At 35.0% G+C, this 20,294-nt stretch overlaps 1 protein-coding gene and 1 non-coding gene across 12 annotated transcripts in view; both read left to right on the top strand.

Moving 5' to 3' along the window:
* Nucleotides 1-9,389, top strand: part of mtd (TLD domain-containing protein mustard) — a 1,649,382-nt gene extending 1,639,993 nt beyond the window's left edge. For all 11 annotated transcript variants that reach the window (XM_069846158.1, XM_069846157.1, XM_069846159.1 and 8 more), the window contains 2 exons: nt 2,766-2,935; nt 4,930-9,389. In XM_069846158.1, coding sequence (XP_069702259.1) covers nt 2,766-2,935; nt 4,930-5,065 — 306 coding nt within the window. In that variant the 3' untranslated portion in view covers nt 5,066-9,389. The remainder of the gene's footprint in view (nt 1-2,765; nt 2,936-4,929) is intronic.
* Nucleotides 9,390-19,304: 9,915 nt separating this feature from the next.
* On the top strand, nt 19,305-19,376 carry TRNAM-CAU (transfer RNA methionine (anticodon CAU)). Its single transcript has one exon. It is a non-coding gene; the product is annotated as a tRNA-Met (tRNA).
* Nucleotides 19,377-20,294: the final 918 nt, after the last annotated feature.

Genomic DNA, 20,294 nt, shown 5'->3' with positions numbered 1-20,294 from the left:
CATAACCTTCGTAAATGCAAGGCCTGTAACCGGAGCAAGAAGGGATCTCAATCATTTAATCTGCAAGTACACGCAAAAATAAATTCAAGTAAGGATCACGCTCCCACTGCATGAGAGGTCCGCGCATGCGCTACAGCAAAACTGTTTCTGTCCCGAGCCTCTCATCTAAGGCACTCGTCATAATTTACTCGCAATATTTACGCAAATACACATTGTCGCTAACAGTGGTGCTATCTCTCAATAATGTTCAGAACGAAGGAGGTAGACAGAGAGAGAAAAAATTTCTCCCGCCAACTACGCCACACACCAACGTCACGTTCTTATGTTGGTGACATTGTGTATTTACTTAAATTTGGTGCTAAACGTAACGGCACGGTTCAAAGTGACCGTGCTAATTCTCCAGTATAGCGAAATATTGTATCTTACACGGACAGTTTTTGTGTAAATATCACATTCGTTGTTATAACAATCTGTTATTGGCCATGACAAATTTGTTTTCATTAAAATACGTTGAGCAGTTATTTAGTTACAAGTGCTGATTCAGAAGGGCAGTCCTATCATTATTATTATTATTATTATTATTATTATTATTATTATTATTATTATTATTATTATTAATTTACGGTAGTAACTTACCGCTTTTGTACATATAAATGACATCTGTTGATTATTGTTCCCATTTAAGTTAGAAGGAGATGTGATATTCCCAGTAGAGAGCCTACTGTAGTGTATGAACTCAACAATACCAATATTGTTAACTGTTAAAGCAGTATTGTTGCATTTACACATAGCGTCTATGTATTGACTTAACATGTTGAAGACTAGAACGTATATTCCAGCAACTTCAAGTAGAATTTGACGTTTACAAAGACTGTGTTGACAGATTTTCTTAATATTATTCAATTAGTTTATAATTTACTGCCATTCATAAAAGTACAGAGACAAAATCGTACTACCACTATACTGTACAACATACCTCATGATTGACAGTAAGATGGACAACTGCCAATCCTGAACTTGGCCAGCAGACCTACATAGGAATACGATGATCACCAAACACTCACTGTAGAAGATGAGTAAAAAGTACGGAGTATGCTTACACTTGCAACTATTTTCAGCCTTCCGCTTAGTCACTGCGTGCAATCCATATATCTTAATGTCGTCTATCATCTGATATCTTCTTCTGTCCCTAACTCTTCTCCCATTCACCAATTATTCCAGTGCATCCTTCAGTAGGCAGTTTCTTCTCGCCAGTGACCCAACCAATTAATATTTTTCTTCCTGATCAGTTTCAGTATCATTCTTTCTTCACGTATCTTTCCAACACAGCTTCATTTTTTTTTTCTGTCTGTCCATTTCACACTCTCCATTCTTCTCCATATCCACAAATTGATATTATTGAATTTATGACAATACACATACATCAAGATATTAAATTTGAGGCAATTTTTACAAAATAATAGTCTATAAAATATGGTAAATATGGTTCGAATTTTATTTTTGTTATTGTAGTAGTTCTTTTATCTATAGTAACCTCACTAGAGGCTTTGATTTATCTAGATAAAATCAAAACTCGAGTGGGATTTAATTGACTATTACACGATTAGAAGAAAACATATAAAGATTAGAAGAAATAAAGTACTCCAATACAATAAAATATTAATTGACTAATAAAATACTAAACTGTCTTGAAAATGTATTATTGTACCATCTCATCATTAGAAATATTCCGCTAAATGGCAGTAGTGTGTTATGATCTGTTCTCTTATTACCAGTTGTGCCAGCTATACAATCTTCATTGAACTCTATAGATGATTAACGTACTAGACAAGAAGGCTTTGTTGATTCAGTGTCATTTTTATTAAAACAGTTGCATTCAACTTCAATTATCAATATATATTAAACAATCTCTGATACGTGACTATCCATTTGACGAACAAAGTAACAAAAGCGAGGGAGGTGATAAAAATTGTAGGATAAGCAGCCATGATTGGTTGAAACATGTCATTTCATACCGTTTTATTGGTCAAAAGTAGTATGACGTGGTAGAAGTGTATTAAATAAAATAAATTATAAACTTGGGGGGGGGGGGAAGTGGGTAAAAACTGTAAACTATAAACTTAGTAGTATATACCTCTCTAATATTTTAGGAAGGTAAAAACTATATTATTCACTGCACTAAATCTTTTAGAGTGGAAAATATTGTCCCCTCACCTTCTCATCCCCGTTGTTGTGCCACTGTATACCTGCTTAATTTTGTAGCGTTGTAAGTGATATAGATTTTTAAAAAATGCATGTAATTTTAGTTTCTTTATTGGTTGTATTTACATTAGCTCTAAAATAAGCTACACTAGGTAATGATCTGAATGTGTTTATATATTTTTGACAACTAGCAATGGAAAAAGTCCAAAATGCTCAATTATTGTACACTGAGTAACTGAATGTATTAGATGATGTGAAAACTTAAAATCTTTATCAGATAAATTGTGCAGATCTATGTAGTTTAAAATTAAAATCATCAGTACCAGTTGCAAAAGACACAGCCCTGCAATATATATTGACCACATCCCAACTCTGGCTACTAGCAACAGGCATCTATAATGAACACCGATCAAAATACCGTCCATTTCTCGTGAAAAACAACAACTGAATAGACTACAGTGGACTATAGTGGACTTTATGTTGTCAGCAAACAGCTGGATACATTAAGAAGATTGATTGATAAATGCTTTACTGTGTAGTGACCCAGTTATGTTTGGTTTTAGGTATTTGGAGCACTGACATCATGTGCAATGAAAGTGAGCGACCACTTCTATGGAACAGGGGAGTCCCTGCTCTTCCGGTTCACGCCAGAGTTTCAAGTGTTCAACTGGACTGGCGATAACATGTACTTCATCAAAGGGAACAATGAAAGCCTTGCCATTGGTGCTGGAGAGTGAGTATATGAGTGTTTTGGATGAGATCTGTATTTAATAAGGCCACAAAAGACTGCTATTAGGTTTTTTGTATTTTATTTTATTTTTTTCTCCTTCTCCTATCATCTTCATTTTCTGTAATAGCTAAACAACCTTTTCCAGCTGTAATTCAGAACGCATCAATTTTATTTCGGATTAAACAAGTGAATTTTAGAAAAGGCAAGATGTAATTAAGATTTTTTAATTGTAAATCAGAAAACGTCGGATATAATTCAGATCAATCATATGCAATTCAGAAAGTGTCAGAAGTAATTTGGAAAATGTCATTTACAATCAAGAAAGCATTAAGGTCTTTTCACGTTAACATACAGTCTCATAAATAAAACAGCCAGTTTGTCATGACTACCAAACAAATGATCTTTTCAGAAATTCAATTCCTTAATCTGAATTTAAAGTGAACTTTGGCTACTTGACTGATGTGAGAAATTACTTTTATTGTTGTCAAAATTTGCAATAAATTTAGACTAATACGAACCAGAAAGAAATCAGGAACAGAGGTTTTAGTCAGAAAGATAAATATGCCTATTTGTTATTAGAAATAGCGCACGAGTGCATTGATTTGATAGAAAATAAAAAGACAGACTACAGAGCATATAACCTCGTCATCAGACGTTGAACTAGAGTCTGTAATAAAGAAATAAATGATAATTTCGCTATTTGAAGAATTAATGAATAAATATGTAATCAAATTACTGTATATCGACGGCTAAGGAGAGATACCTTGTATCTACAAAATTGGTAATTTAGTTTAACTATACTATTACTATTTACAAGCTGAACTAAAGGGAGGGGCTACTCATCAATTAGCACTGGTCAGCTTGATGAGTTAATGACTGAATTTGGTATAATTTTCCTCTATTCAATACCTAATTCCCTCTTTACCCTTTCCTATCCAGTCCTCTGACTGAACTCTTACTTTCTTCGACCCCGACGGCATTAGAGCATTTGAGGCCTAGGGGTTCATTTCCCTTTCCTTCCTCCTCTTTCTACTTTTCTGTTCCTAGTGCTGACCTGCTATGGCACTAAAATCGTCCTCCAGTGGCTTAAGGAGGGAAAGCTGGTGATCAACAAGATCTCCCAGCTAGGTCCAATGGGCCCGTCGACCAACAGCAGGTGTGGTCCTCCAGACATTCTGGGGGTTGTGTGTGAATGAAGTGGCCACCAAAACGTTAAAATATGGTGTTCACTTAAATCGGCTACAACTTGCTATTTTCAAAATCTGTGCTTCAGTGGCTGACCATGATAATATCTTTGAAAAATATTGGAGTGCAAGAGGTCAAATGACTTTATTGTCAAACGCCTGGCATTAGAAAACAACAACAACTATTTAGATTAACTACATTATCATTATGTTCACAAAATTGGACAGTGTACTAATATTTTGTTCTCGAATAAAAGATCTTGCAAAGCAGAAACATGTATGCGAGTAAGTTTGTCTATTTTGAGAAAATAATTTCTAAAACAGTTTTTTTATTTACCTGTAAATGTACAGATATAAGGTATCACTTTTTAGCCATCGATATGCAATATTATTATAATATCGTGTATATAGGCCTATTATACAAAATATCGCATGCTTCAATCTCACACAGGTAACATTATGAGGAGTCAAATTATATAAACTATTCGGCAATACACAAAATGTACGCAAGATGGGTGCCTAACGGAGGAATAAATATTATTATAGGAAGGAAATCAGATCTCTAAGTTAGTGAATCCTTTAACGGACCGATAACACTAAAGATGTTTCTTGCAACGCATCTTTCGAACTTATTGGTCCGTTAGCGGCTAACGAAGGAATAAATGCGTTCTTGCAACCCACCATAAAAGGAAAGTTCTAACCTTAATATAAATGTTAGCATAACGTTTCCTGTGATGCATAGGGACTTCTATTTAAATTTCTGACGCATGAAATACGCTGTTTGTTATAAATAATCTTTTGTGTGTTTTCCAGTGGGAAGTTTGGATTATGGTTAGACGGGGACTTGTACCAAGGACGGACACAACGCTGCAACACTTACGGCAATGAACAGCTTGCCCCACAGGAAGATTTCGTGGTGAAGACACTGGAATGTTGGGCATTTATCTAAGTGGACTGTAGAATCCTCCATGTAGATGCTTCGTGTCAGGGCACTGCCTTAGCACTCCTGTCACCTCGGTGAGAGAGAAGAGAGTAGCATTCAGCAGCAGGTGTTAACAACACACAGATGTCTTCTGGAGGCCAAATTTCATCTTCGGTAGCAAATGCTGAAGCTTTCTAGTGAATTAGAGCCTTGTTCCAATCTCACTAGCTTAACTCTTTGTTTATATGGAATTTGTTACAAACAATAACTTTGGTTTTGAAACTTTAATTTTAACCTGCTTTAATTCATGAAAATAGATGAACTAGTTGGTTCGAGTTCGTGTCCTGTTGAATGTTTCGTTCTTTTTTTTTTTTTTTTTTTGGTAGTTATGTGTGGGTAAAGATTTACTGCCAGATGTCTACAAGGAATTGGATTAACTGCAACCGAAGAAGATTTGTGCCCTTGTTATAGATGTTATTCTGAGGCTGTCACACTTACAGTATGCTGAAACATGCATTTGTCTTATTACTTGATATGCCTGTTAACTCTCACACGTAGCACTTCCCTTTTTAATGTGTGAGTGGACTCCAAGTGTGAGGTATTTGTTACATAACTGAATGAGTGGAGTGATGGTGCTTCGGACTGCAATGCAATGGTAAGGAAGGGTAATTGCGGTGCTGAGAACTTTGGGTAAACCACAAAAAGTGCCAAGTGACGGAAGACGAGTGGTAGGAGTCCAGAAATAGTCGAGACATTGCTCCCCTCACAGGTAATATTTGAGCTTAACAGCAAAGTTTTGAATTCAGGTATATTCTTTTTCCAAATAATGAAAATATTTAATATAAATGTAGAAATAATAACAATACAAATAATAACCATAATGACCAATCACTTTTTTTCTTCTTTGATATTTTGCGGGGAACATTTTTAAACTAGTCGTGGCCGTGGAAACAGTCCGATGCACCAAAACAGATGAAATATTCAGTTTGAATTTTACACGAATGTGTGCTGTTTTGTACCAAAACAACGAATACCTTCTGCAGGGCTTCGGGATTGAAGACGTGTTATATTTTGTTGTACCCTGACTGGCTCCTCAAACAGAACATTTTGAACATTGTTGAGAAACAGGAAGGTGATTGTCAATTGGGTAGTTTATTTTTATAACATTTAAACAGTGGTGTAGAGTTACCATCATGGATCATGCATGGTTACTGTGGCGAAATGTAAAACTGAACCATGACAGTATGTGGAACGGCTATAGAAGACAGTTTTCGTACCGGTTAACACGGAGATAGTTTCCTGATCTGAGTGTGATAAACTTTAACTGATTGCGGATCAGGATTTGTGGCATCTTTTTGGATCGAGTTTCGGTTGGACTTCTGCTTTCAGTGTGACGTGTCTTGAAAGATAGGTTGTGAATTGGAAGTCTGGTTTGTTTCAAGAAAGGAAGAGTATCATCACGTGAAGGCTGAGAGCTCTTTCTTAACCCTGATGGTAAGAAGACAATTTTTTTTTTCCAGTAAATTGAAAGAGATAATGGATTGTCTTATAGTATAGACATTTGTTTTCATGCAGCATACAATTTCCAGATAAATTGTTGTTGTACTGTACTTGATAATCACGGTTTGGATTTAATAATCCAAAATTTTGAATGACAGAAAGAAATATTTATGTAAGTCATAATCATAGATGAAAGCAAATGACATACTAATACCTGTAGTTGACAGCTATTTGTACATGTGGTTCTTAATGTAGCGGCATTCCTTCCATACCGTATATTTATTTTGTTCATTATAAAAGGGCTGCTTGCAGAGACCATAAAATGTTTAATATTGCTACGAGGAGATGTCGAACTCGTAGTAATTCTTTTTATTATTATTATAAAATACTTTGGGACAGTTTTGGCATATATTGATTCAGTGTTTGGAAATGGAGAAGAGATTGAATGTCTGTTCCGGATATTTTGATGATTATTGTTCATTCTGTCCATGTTATGTGTGAGTGTCGGAATTGTGAAGCTTTCGTTGGGACAGTAGTGGTCTCTGTAGTTGGCCCATCCATATCTACGCCTGTCTGCTGGTCAGTCAGAAACATCCTCTCACCCCTGTTGCGTGGCATTCTTACTCTGTTTCTCTTTTCCCCTGCCAAATTTGACATGGTCACCACTTTTTGCCCCCCCCCCCCCCCCCGTCAGGTGCCATGGTATTCCACATCCCTCGCTTGCAACAGACAAAACAAATTTCATATTGCAGATTTTTTAAGTGTATACAGGAGCTAGAACTTGGTAATTTTTGTTAGTGTACTAGCCTGATATTATAGAAAATTAGACTGTCGTAATATCAACATGTGCTCAAACAGACAAGAGAATCGTCATACTAGTTTCGTGTCAGATACAGCTTTTATGCAAAAAGGCTTGTTATTTATTGCTGATGCTTTTTACTGTGGCCTTTTTTTTAGTTTAGCGATCTAATCGAAATAGTGTTACAGACATTTTGTTAAATAAATGTCACATTACCTGCAGTAGCATTTGTAGTGTCCCAATTACGTTAAAAGAAAAAAAATTCGATACAATAGAATGTACTGTAAGTCACTTTTCAAAGTGCAACAAATTTGATTGGTCCTTGTTTTGTTATATTCTTCTTATTTCTTACTTTGGCCTAATATTTATGTAGTGATTTAATTTTTTACTCATTTATAACTTACTCCAGCACTCTGTGATGTCCTCCTTCATTGAATTTATTTAATTTGCTTGCTTGGTAACTCTTTCTTGTTTGAAATTGGGTAATTCCCATTCTGGAAGAGACTTGTGGTGGCCTCTGGAAGCAGACGCCCATATTGTCTTTAGAATGGGATAATTATTTGCAATTTTGTGTGCGTGCGTGTGAATGTGTGACAGTGGGTGAGTGTGTTTTGAATGCAATGAACTTGTCGATGCCTTCTTAGGGGGGTTAAAGTATTTAGCAGATAATGCTTTCTAGTGTTGCTCCAAAGCCTCGTGTATAAAAAAATGAGGCACATAACATTTATTTTGTAAGAGATAAAAAATATTATATTATATATATAATCCATGGCTGTTACTTGTTATAAACAATGGATATATCACACACTCTGTTAGCTCACAGAATTTAAGAGAACATAAATTGTTGTGGAAGCAGTTACGTTGTAGGGAAACTATTGGTTGGCCAAACTTTATGTGGAACCTTAAACGACATGTGGTTGTAAATGTTTTGCACGTTGCCCGCACATTTTGATAGGGGAGTAACCAAAGTTTTTCCCCCGCAGTGTTGAGGTTTAATACTATGATTTGTATAATTCCTATGCCAGAAATTAAATGTAATGTGTTACTGTTGTTAAATTGAGAACTCATAATTTGAAATGTGGTTAGTGAACAATATCTGTTGAACCAAGTATCAGTAGAGCACATTGAGAAACGACAATTGTGTTGCTGTTCACAGTAATTGAATCAAACACAAGCTTCCACACGAGAGAGAAAGGAAATGATATTGGCGACAAAGAATTTTAGGAAGGATTTACAAATGTGAGCTGTGACTAAGACATGACAATGTAAGCTATTTCATTGCGTCATCAGGTATAACGAGTACAATGACATCGTGGGGTAATGTAGTCTGTTTTCCGGTCAGTGTCCGCTGAGACAGAGTTCTGCTTCTCGAGCCTAGCAACTGCATTTCAACGTAGGCATAGAACCAGAGGGGGGGATTAGCCATATTTTGTGATGCAAAGATTATATTACATGGACCAATGTGTCAAAAATACTGTATCTCCTTCAATGCAACTTCTAAAATAAGACACTAATCTTCATATCATTGCCATGAATTTTAGAATGAATTTAAGTCTGGTGACTAGTCAGTTTTCTACCCTATACAGTCCTTCACCCTCTTCACCTTCCCTCGAGCAATATATAAACCTGCTGTTCCATCGATTTAAGGACATATTTGAACCTCTTGTATGCATATTTATAACCATCTCTATTATAGGATAAAGACGAGCCTTTTAAAACACAAATAATTTTGAAAACACTTGTTCTGTGATTTTGATATAATATAAAACCGGAGAAAAAAATGAAAGCGGCTTTTTCTCTGCAGTTTTCAAGTCTTTGTATCGGACAAGGGCTTTGGTGTAACAGTTTAAAATTACACATATTGATGCATAATGTTTGAAAGAATCGAATGCCCTCAACCTGATGTCAATTAGTTTACAGACTGAACTCAGCAGATAAAAAAATACTTTTCAAGTTTCATGAAGTAACTGTTGTTATTATTAATAAAAAAAAAACTGTTAATGTTGCAAGTCTGCTGAATTTCTTGACCTTTAAATGAAAAGGAAAAACTTGGAAGAATATCACTTGCTCCTTACCGTAAAATATTATATTTACCAAACCCTGTAAATCCCATTGCCTCTTATTATAAGTGTATGTATTTAAAAGTAAAAAGATAAGATGAGAATGAAAGTTGATAGGAAAAAAAAAAATGAAATTTTGCCTACAGCAAGCCAAAGCCTAGATTATGAGTACTGCTGCATTGTACTTAGATTGGTGGAATGTTTACTGTGAACGTCACTGTGATTAGCATATTTTAACTTGTTCAATTTATGAGAATTTGCTCCTAATTCTTTGAGGACCAAGATCATATGAATGACAGGAAGAAGATTACCGAGGGCCGTATTCATAAACGAGACTCTGGATGAAGACTTCCCAAAGTCGACTTTCGTAGTAAAGTTTAACTTTGTCAAAAGTCCTATTCATAGACAATACTTCTGAGACTTTGACTTTGGTAAGTCTAGATTTGACGATCTTGTTCTAATGTTGGAAATCAAAATCACTGCCTTCTAAACAAATTAAATTAATAGATAGTTGAAATCGTTGCTTACGAGATTACACAAGCTGGCGCATAGCGCTTGAAAAACGAGTCTGAAGTGGTTCCCTCGTAATGCCAATTCCGCCGCTTGGAGCGCTGTTCTGCCCTAAATATTCATAGCAGAACACTTAAATGACATTGACATTTGGGACATTTAAAGGACTCACTATTGCTTATTAAATGCTTCGTACAATATTTTATGGACAATAGACGTAATTTCCAAACTTCTACGTCTCAATTATATTACAATAAAAGGCTGTCATTCTTGATATTAAAACATATTACATATAAACTGAGGGACTGCTCTGTATTTCAGTTCATACACCAAACATTTCCGGAAATAAATTAACTTGACATCTTACATATACGCACTATAGCCTACCCTTTTCACCTAATATTATTAATATTGTTATTAAATAAGATATTGCAACTAATTAAGATACTGCATTATCTTTAATTTCCTTGAATTCATAATTAAGCATTTGCAAGAAGCCCTAACTTTTCCCTCTCTTTTTAAAAAAAATACGAACGTCACAATAACTGAGAAGTATAATTATTGCGCGATTTTTTCTTGCAGTGGTGAAAACATTTCTATAGGCCTACTGATTAATCTATTGAGCATACTAATAGTAAACGCTGTAGTATTTTAGTGCGTGTAAATATATTTTGAATTAGCATTTATTAAATTAGGAAGTTAGCCTGTAATTTGTGTGATCGAAATGGTTTACTGCTGTGTACCATTGTGCAAATCGAACCAGAATAAAGACTGTGATTTTTCATTTCATTGTTTTCCACAAGCTGAAGGACTAAGAAAGAAGTGGTGTGTAGCCATTTCTCGCGAAGGGGACAAACCAAGGACTCTTTGGACGCCAAACAAGAAATCGCGTGTCTGCAGGAGACATTTCAAAGAAGCTGATTTTAGCATTAGCACAACATTAAAACGTTTGCTTCCTAATGTGGTACCATCCGTCTTTGATGATTTTCCAAAACATAAACAAAATGTTTCAAACATAAGTAGACGCAACAAAAGAAGGATATCAGACGTGGTGAATAACATCCATCCTACTATGAAAAATAAACCCAATGTTGAACATAGTACATCAGCTTTCAATGAAGCAAATGTTTCAATTGAAGAAATCTATGAAGCACATAAAAAAAACTATAGCCACACAGTGCTCAATTGAAAGTAAAAAAATTCCCAAAGCCATTACATTACAACGTAAAAAAATTACTAGGACAATTCGGAAACAAAATCAGCTTATTGGAAAACTAAGACAGACAATATGTAATTTAAAAGCAAGCTATAAAGATAGCTGAACAAACTTCAAACAACACAGTAATATTCTTGGCATATTTATAATATTCGTACTCAATCAGTAATGCACAATTAATCGAACTATTTTCACGATACACAATGCTTTGTAATGGTACTATTCATCATTTCTTAGGGCAGCGAGGCGAAGCTAGCGGCAGAAATTGTCATGACTCACAGAGACCTACTCTCGATCGTGCTATGCGCCAGCTTGTTTAATCTCGTAAGCAACGGTTGAAATAGAGTAGGCATTGCCACAATCAAAGCCATCTTTTGAGTCACAAATCAATGAAACGAACATCGGTACATGTTGAGCAATTGTTTCCATTCTTGCAGCTTTACATAAGAATATTATTCGAGGGCTTATTGTGAAACTAACGTAAGTACAGAAATTGACATTTTTAGGTCTTTACACCAATCGATAATAATTTGTTCTTCTACCTGGCCACAAAAAATCATAACAGTTCGAACAGTCTTGTATATAACACAATTCGTAACTAAAAAACATGATGGTATAGTTTATCTGAAATAGTATTGCCTGTTAAGAATTTTGTTGTGAATAAAACATCTATTGTAGTTACGTTAGTTTCACATTAAGCCCTGAAATTATTTCATTGTAAAATAATTTTGTTGTGAAGATAATGAAGATAAGATTCCACCAATGACAGACTATGAAAGAGACATATTATCCTGCTGACAGTTGGCAGAGTTATTCCCTTCATGTCTGCAAAAACTACTTAAAATTATCTGAAATCAATATGCAGGAAACATCAATTATGACGACTGTAAGATCATAAATTAACTGCGTTTCCAACTGTATAACCTATCCTCTATAGAATTAAATAGTAAGAATCAATATTAAGCTATTAATCCTTACCTATAGCGTAAAATCGCGTTGAAGTAAGTTGTATTATTTATTGGTGGAACAGATAATCCTATTTGATTATTCATCAATGAAAGTCGAAACATGACGAGGATATTTAATACTGTCTATCAAATCTGTATCTTTATTTGAATTTATAATCTATAATAATACGCTAAGGAATATGAGCAGTTTTAATAATCTCCTAGATGTCTTCAATATTCTCGGTAAATTCAACAATTTCCCAAATATCAATAATTTTCGTTTTGTTCACGAAGTCTAGATTTTCGGCGACTTCGAAGTAAAGTCAAAATTGAAGTTTACTTTCCTCAAAGTGTCGACTGTGAATAGGAAAATGGTAACTTTGTACTTTCCAAAGTCAACTTTGGTCCAAAGTCTCGTCTATAAATACGACCCTAAGAGTGCGCTACATGGTTCTTTGAATTCAACTGATATCTGATGTTTTACATGCTAAGTTCAGGGTAAACATTCCAACCAAAAAGTGCACTTGCTGTAAGAACGGTGGGTTGTGTTGTGCACATTGCTATTAAATAACAAAATGCAAGCATCTAAGAGAGTAAACATTGTATAGCTTTGTATATTTCCATACACGAACACATGTAATTCTAGCAATCAGATGTGTGTCAAGTCACTTGCTGTTAAAACATCATAGATGAACTATATGTTCTTCCAAGCCAAAACAGATCAAACTGGTAATTAACAAGGAAATGGCAGAGAAGTGGAGAATTTTGAGAAGAATCTTGAATACCCATTACATAAGATGAAAAAATAACGAAATGGAAGTAACTTATAATGATGTGAAGAGAGAGAGAATGTGGTAAGATATTGGGAGATGAGATTTGGAAATATATTGCTGAAGTGTAATACATTATTCTACATTTACAAGCAAACATACTTTATAGTTGAGGAATAAGCTTAAATCATACGCAATTTCATCTTCAGAGATATGCTTTTTGTCTTTTGAATTTTATTTACATTATTCTTAATGCGAATTTGGGAAGATCACGAAAACGCCGGCATGAGACCGTAATGGATCCACTAGGGTCTATCACTGAAGGACACGATGATTCTTAATGAAAACTACATTAACAATTTTACTTGACCAACATAGACAGCTGTACTTGGAAATATCTTGCTCAGCATAATCCATTACATTGTTAGTATTATGTAGCAGATATTATACAGCGAGAGCTCTTGCATGTGGTTGATTCCATTAATACCAGATTGACTGTAATTTGAAGTGGTGGTTGCTGGATTGTTGTTGTTTTGGTTTGGAAGTTGGATGGCTCCATCACTACTCACTCAACTCATCACCATGCTCTGCTATGTGTGCCGAAGGACAACCAAACTACTGCTACCATGTAACTATATTGTTTAGTATGTAAACGCAATGGAGCACAGATGAGTAAGCAATTATTGCTACCACCAATGTAACTACTAGAGAGCATAGACTTGTACTGTTGTTGAATACTGAATGTGACCTATAGCTATTCTCGTATGTATGTTGCTGTGTAAAAGAAAGGACTCAAGTTGTGTACAAAATGTATATACATATATATTATATAATATTATTACTACGTATTATAAAGAAAGAATAGAGGACTCTATATTAGTTACCAGTCAATATTCAATTGAAGGAAATTGGAGGAAATCTTGCTGAAACTATAGCCTGTATTAAAGGACAAGTCTTGTTAACAGTCTGGGAAACAAAAAAGAGAAAGGAAAAAAATAATAAAAAATGGAAAAATAAAATGGCCAGTGTTGGTGTCTCAATCAGTCATTCTATTATTACTCACCATAGAGATGTAAATTCCTATAATCTAGAGCTCTGCATTCCGTTAAAAACGACCGGCCGAGAGTCATGATACTACATGTGGTTTGTCACTTGCTCCGTATTATAAGCAGGAGGCTGGCTGCCACGTGTCCTGACTCCGCAGAAAGCAAAACACCCAGTGAAGCATCATAGACTGAAAACTGTCTTTAATCGATGTGTTTACAGTATGCGCTATGGAAATTATTAAACTGCCTGATGCCGAATCACTTGTTTACTGAACGTAGTAGGTATACAGGCTATCAGATTGAATAAAAATTGCAATAAAATATTTAAATAATAATAATAAAAAATTAATAAATCAATAAAATAATAGTACATTATGCAACGAGCCTATAATGGTAGTAATTAAGACGCGAGTATGTTTATGAAACGAGCCCAAGCGAGTTTCATAATTTTCATATAAGCGTCTTAATTACCATTATAGGCAAGTTTCATACGACTTTTTATGCTCGACCATATTTCTAACTTGAAATTATTCATGTTATGGTTATCTAAGTGAGTAGCGGAACTGACCTTCTAAATTGTGAGATGTGCGCAGACGTGAAAGAATTGATTTTTTCTGAGGAACGAATGTCATTGACCTTGATATAATCTACAGAGTAAAATAAACATTAATCTTGATATAACCTGGAAATTGATTTAGACATTGAAAAACGAGATGACAAATTGAATTTATTTGAATATTATTTACAATTAACGCTAATTATTATGGTAACAGAACATAACCTTATGCGACAATATTGGATTTCCAGCCTCCGTGATGTTTCGCTAGTTGTCTTTCGATTGCATATCCGAGAATAATCGATACTTGCGCTTTAATAATGCTACAATGGTGATTTCTCATTGGCTGAACAACTGAACTATAATGAATAGGTGTACTTTAATGAGGTGCATTAAAGGGCTACTACCAGGTGTATAATTACTAGATTTCGGCATGGTCGAGCATAAAAATTACAGTAAAATATTTAAGTAATAATAAAAAATTAATAAACCAATAAAATAAAATAAAATTTTAGTAAACTATGTTGTCTGTATAAATATAAATATGAAATATAAATAGCACTAAAAATATTAAAAAAAATATATATATGTTAGTCTTTATCTTCTAAATTTGAAGGTCATTTTGAGAGTTGATTTCAGATAAGTTGAAATTTATATTGTGTAGTTTCAGTCTATAACTTATAGATTTATATTAATACAGAATTAATTTTCTGTTTTATTACATTGCAAAGTTATATTTCCACAAATATTTTCGACTTATTTAAAAAGTCATCTTCAGGTGGAGAACACAATAAATGACACGTTGAACTGAGGTGTTATACAGTGAGAGAACATTTGTGCATATTATAAAATTGAACATGTATAAAAGCATTATAAAATTATGTGAATACTAAGAGAGGTTCTAACTCATTTTGGCATGCAGTAAAACTTGTAATATGTTAAAATAGTCTTATAATGATACCACATTTTAATTGAGTCTGAAATTTATAAACTTTCGTTTATCTATATGATCTAAATTTACAAAGTTGTTAAAATAACTATTTGCTTCTAAATGAGTGTATACTACAAAACGGCTATCCCATAGTAACAGATGTGATATTTGCACAGATACTTTTACAAAATATCAATATAAAAATAATAAACATCAACCTAATAAAGTATGCATCTAATAAAATTAAAAAAGTGTGCTGCAACTAAAATCATATTCAGATATTTACTTAGGGCTGTAACACGTCTAGATGTAGGCTAGCTATATTTAGCGTTAGTACGTGTTATAACGGATGTGACTCACATTGAAGGAATAGTCTTACATGTTGTTACAAGGTCTAATATTTCTGTGATTCTTGTTAATTTTATATAACAGTGTTTTATCTAGAATCAGCTTAAAGTCTGAAAATAATAACTTTTTACTCAGAAGTTTGATTTATGAATTACTAAAGTTTGAATATTTCCCGAGTCTGTAAATATTATATAACCAATTTATATGCACATATTTGAAATTTAAAATATTCAGAAGTTTAAAAATAGCAGTAATTACCCGCTAGTGATATTATTAAATGTTATTTATTTATTGCATACCAAAATGACTTGGAACCACTCTAGTATTCACATATCATTTTATAATGTTTTTACACTTACTCAATTTTATAATATGTATAAATGTTCTCTCACTGTACATCACCTGTGTTCAATGTCCCATTTATTGTGTTCTCCACCTGAAGATGACTTCTTAAATGAGTCGAAAATATTTGTGGAAATATAACTTTGAAAATAATAAAACAGAAAATTAATTCTGTATTAATATAGATTGATAAGTTGGACTGAAACTACACAACTATAATTCAATAATGGCAGAGAAATACATTAAAGAAATCAAGGAGGAAATTGTAGATAAGATTAAACAAAAATTATTCATTTTAAAACCAAGTGGCGATTTTTCCATAGATTCTTTCAATTTCGGAACAACTTCATTCTTGACATTTCGTGATATGGTCGTTAAATAAAATTATTGATAATGTAAAACATTTTATTTAAAGAATTGTATTATTTAAAAATTATGTTTCCTTGTTTAAATCTTCAAATACTTTCTAATTTTCGTGCTGTCTGAAATAAAAAGAAAATGTTAAATCATATAGGCTGTTTTGAGTATCGGACATTAAAAGGTGATGTAATGTAACAACTTCGAACTCTCACGACTGAGTAAATGTTTCAACCGACCAGTTATAAATTCTCGACTGCATGCGCTCAGGCTTATAATTTCCCAGCTGTCTTCTGCACAACTGAGAACTGATCGGCGAGCTCGGTTGGTCGTTTTCAAGAGAATGTAGAGGTCTACTACACTCACATACCAATTCCCAGCCTTAAAATATTTGATATGCATTCTTCATTCATTCAGTGTTCTGCCCAAAGGCAGGTCTTTCACTGCAAACCCAGCTCTCTCCAATCTTTCCTATTTTCCGCCTTACTCTTTGTCTCCTAATATGATCCATATATCTTAATGTCATCTATCACCTGAGATCTTCTTCTACCCCGAACTCCTCCCGTTCACCATTCCTTCAGTAGGCAGTTTCTTCTCAGCCAGTGGCCCAACCAATTCCTTTTCCTCTTCCTCATCAGTATGCATGCATGTATTTTATTTCAGATACTGAAGTTTATGATGATTTACATAATAAAAGCAGATTCCAGATTCTCTCACTCGAACCTGCATGCCTTTGAGTAGGGTGACCAGATGTCCTCTTTTGTCTGGAGTCCGGGCAGATTTTTAAAAAATCAAGAAATGTCTTCCTTTTACGAGGGGGATCCAGGAAATAACGACAGTTTTGTTGTAATAATTAAAAAAAAAAAAATATTTGAAAAAACAAAGTCTGTTACATAACTGAAGCTTCCTTTACTTCTCTACATAATCACCACCTACATTTAAACATTTGTCGTATCTGTTCACTAGCTTTAGAATTCCCGTGTTATACTCCTCTGTCGCCAGTTCATTAAGCCAGGTGTTCACTGTCTTCTTCAACTCTTCATCACTTCCAAAACGCGTACCACCCAGAAAGTCTTTCAGCTTAGTGAAAAGGTGAAAATCGCTAGGAGGAAGGTCTGGACTATAGGGCGGATGATCAAAGATTTCCCAACCGAATTGATCCAGCAATTCTCGAGTTGAAGCAGCAGTGTGCGGGCGGGCGTTGTCGTGAAGAAGCACAACCCCTCTCGAAAGCATTCCTCGCCTCTTGTTTTGGATGGCTCACTGTAGTTTTCGTAAAGTCTCACAATAACGATTTGCATTGATCGTAGTGCCTTTTGGCATGAAATCCAGCAAAAGAACACCTTTGTGATCCCAAAAGACAGTAGCCATGACTTTTTGTGTTGAGAGAGTCTGTTTGAATTTTCTCGGTTTCTTGGGTGATGAGGGATGATGCCACTGACGTGATTGGCGCTTGGTCTCTGGGGTGTTGTGAGACACCCAGGTCTCATCACCAGTCACAATTTGATCAAGAAAGGCGTCTCCATCTGTGTGATATCGCATCAAGAATGTCAATGCTGAGGCCATTCTCTGAGTTTTGTGTTGGTCACTCAGTTGCCGTGGAACCCATCGTGCACAGATTTTGTGGTAGCCAAGATGTTGCGACACAATTTCACCAAGCAAAGAACGAGAAATGTCAGGAAAGGCAATATGCAATTCGTCGAGTGATGTGCGCCTGTCTTGCAAGATTCTGTCGTTCACTTTAGTCTTCAGGTCTTCTGTGATTAGTGATAGGCGTCCGGGTCGAGTTTAATCTTGGGCATTTGTTCGCCCACTGTTGAACATTTCGCACCATTTTCTCACATTTCTTTCATTAATTACAGTATCACCATACACTTCTTTCAATTGTCGGTAAATTTCTGCAGGTTTCAAATGTCGGGCATTCAAAAATCGAATCACACTCCTCACCTCACAGTCGGCGGGATTATCAATCACGTCGTTCATTTTGAAGTAACACAAAATGCACAATAGCGACTTGTTGCAACCAGTACTCACAACATTATGAGAACACATGTTAAGGAAGCCAGTTGACCTTCAAACAAGGAAGGGGAGTCAGCTGCGCAGCGGGTATGCGCGAACGGTCGTTATTTCCTGGATCCCCCTCGTATTAACTTGTATGCCTGATATTTTGAAATTATCTGATTTGACGCCTTTTTCAAGAAACTTACCTGTAGGCAGCAGCAGCATCAATGGAATATACCCTTTCCCAACGATCATAATAACTCTTTGCTCCCCCTTGTTACGGTTGTTGCTCACAGGTAGCTAGTAAATCGAGAGATTGAGATGCGAATGTAAATCTAAAAAGATATTTTCTGTCCTCTTTAATAATTATAGTTCCCTTGACTTTCATATGTAGCTAACTGTAAAATCATTATTATTAAGCTTTTTCATAATTATTATTTTGTAATAAAATAGATATAAACATACTTTTAAGTATGATATAAGCCTAAATCTGTAATAAAACAGATATTGACGTAGATTAAAGTATAACATAGGCCTAAACCTAAATTTAAGTACATATTTTCTATCCTCTTTTTTTTTTTTCGAACAATGTCCTCTTTTTTTTTTTTTTATCGCTGTGAATCTGGTCACCCCTACTTTTGAGAATGCGACAGAGAATAAATATAAAGACAAAAAAAATTCACCAGATACAACCATGGGCATGACCTCGAACCAAAAGGTCTGTTTTAAGAGAGACGCTATGAAAAAATAACTGAAGCAGATTTGAAATAAGATGGTGTGACAGTGAATGAAATTTTTTTTCTGTACAAGAGAGAGAAATTACCTATTAAGTTAATTTTTGAAGTTCTACTTAACAGGTTCGATCCGGTGCTGTGGACTGTATTCGGCGTAGCTCAGTGGTCAGAGCGCTTGGTACATAGAACCAAGAACCCGGGTTCGATCCCCGGCGCCAGAGCGAATTTTTCTCCTCAAATATTAATTGTCAATATTACAGATATTATTCTGTAGGACAAATTAATAAATCCATAATATTCTTACAGCTAGCAGTGCATATAACTGCAGAGTCCCGGCCCCTAGTATAATGGCAGTTGACACTGGACATGTCCACACCTGTGGAGTAACTGTCAGCACATCTGATCGCGAAACCAGGTGGCCCGGGTTCGAATCCCGATCGGGGCAAGTTACCTGGTTGAGGTTTTTTCTGGAGTTTTCCTCAACCAAATACGAGCAAATGCTGGGTAACTTTCGGTGCTGGACCCCGGACTCATTTCACCGGCATTATCACCATTTCATTCAGACGCTAAATAACCTAGATCTTGATACAGCGTCGTAAAATAACCCAATAAAATAAAAAAAAAATTGGATATAAATGTCAACATATATGCCTAACTTGGAGTCAGGCCACAAAGGGGAACATTGAAGGAGGAAGGTTCGATCTGGTACTGTGGATTGAATTTGGCGTAGCTCAGTGGTCAGAGCGCTTGGTACGTAGAACCAAGGGCCCGGGTTCAGTCCCCGGCGCTGGATCGAATTTTTCTCCTCAAATATTAATTGCCAATATTACAGATATTATTCTGTAGGTCAAATTAATAAATCCATTATATTCTAACTGCATCTGTCGGAAATAATCTCATTTCCTTCAGTGAAAAACTGTTCTCTTAATAAATCCATAATATTATAACTGCATCTTTGGAAATAACTCGTTTCCTTCAGTGAAAAACTGTTCTCTTAATAAATCCATAATATTATAACTGCATCTTTGGAAATAACTCGTTTCCTTCAGTGAAAAACTGTTCTCTTAATAAATCCATAATATTATAACTGCATCTTTGGAAATAACTCGTTTCCTTCAGTGAAAAACTGTTCTCTTAAT

The sequence above is a fragment of the Periplaneta americana genome, chromosome 14 (genome assembly GCF_040183065.1).
Source record: "Periplaneta americana isolate PAMFEO1 chromosome 14, P.americana_PAMFEO1_priV1, whole genome shotgun sequence".
NCBI lineage: Eukaryota > Metazoa > Arthropoda > Insecta > Blattodea > Blattidae > Periplaneta > Periplaneta americana.
This window is presented reverse-complemented; position numbering and strand designations above follow the sequence as displayed.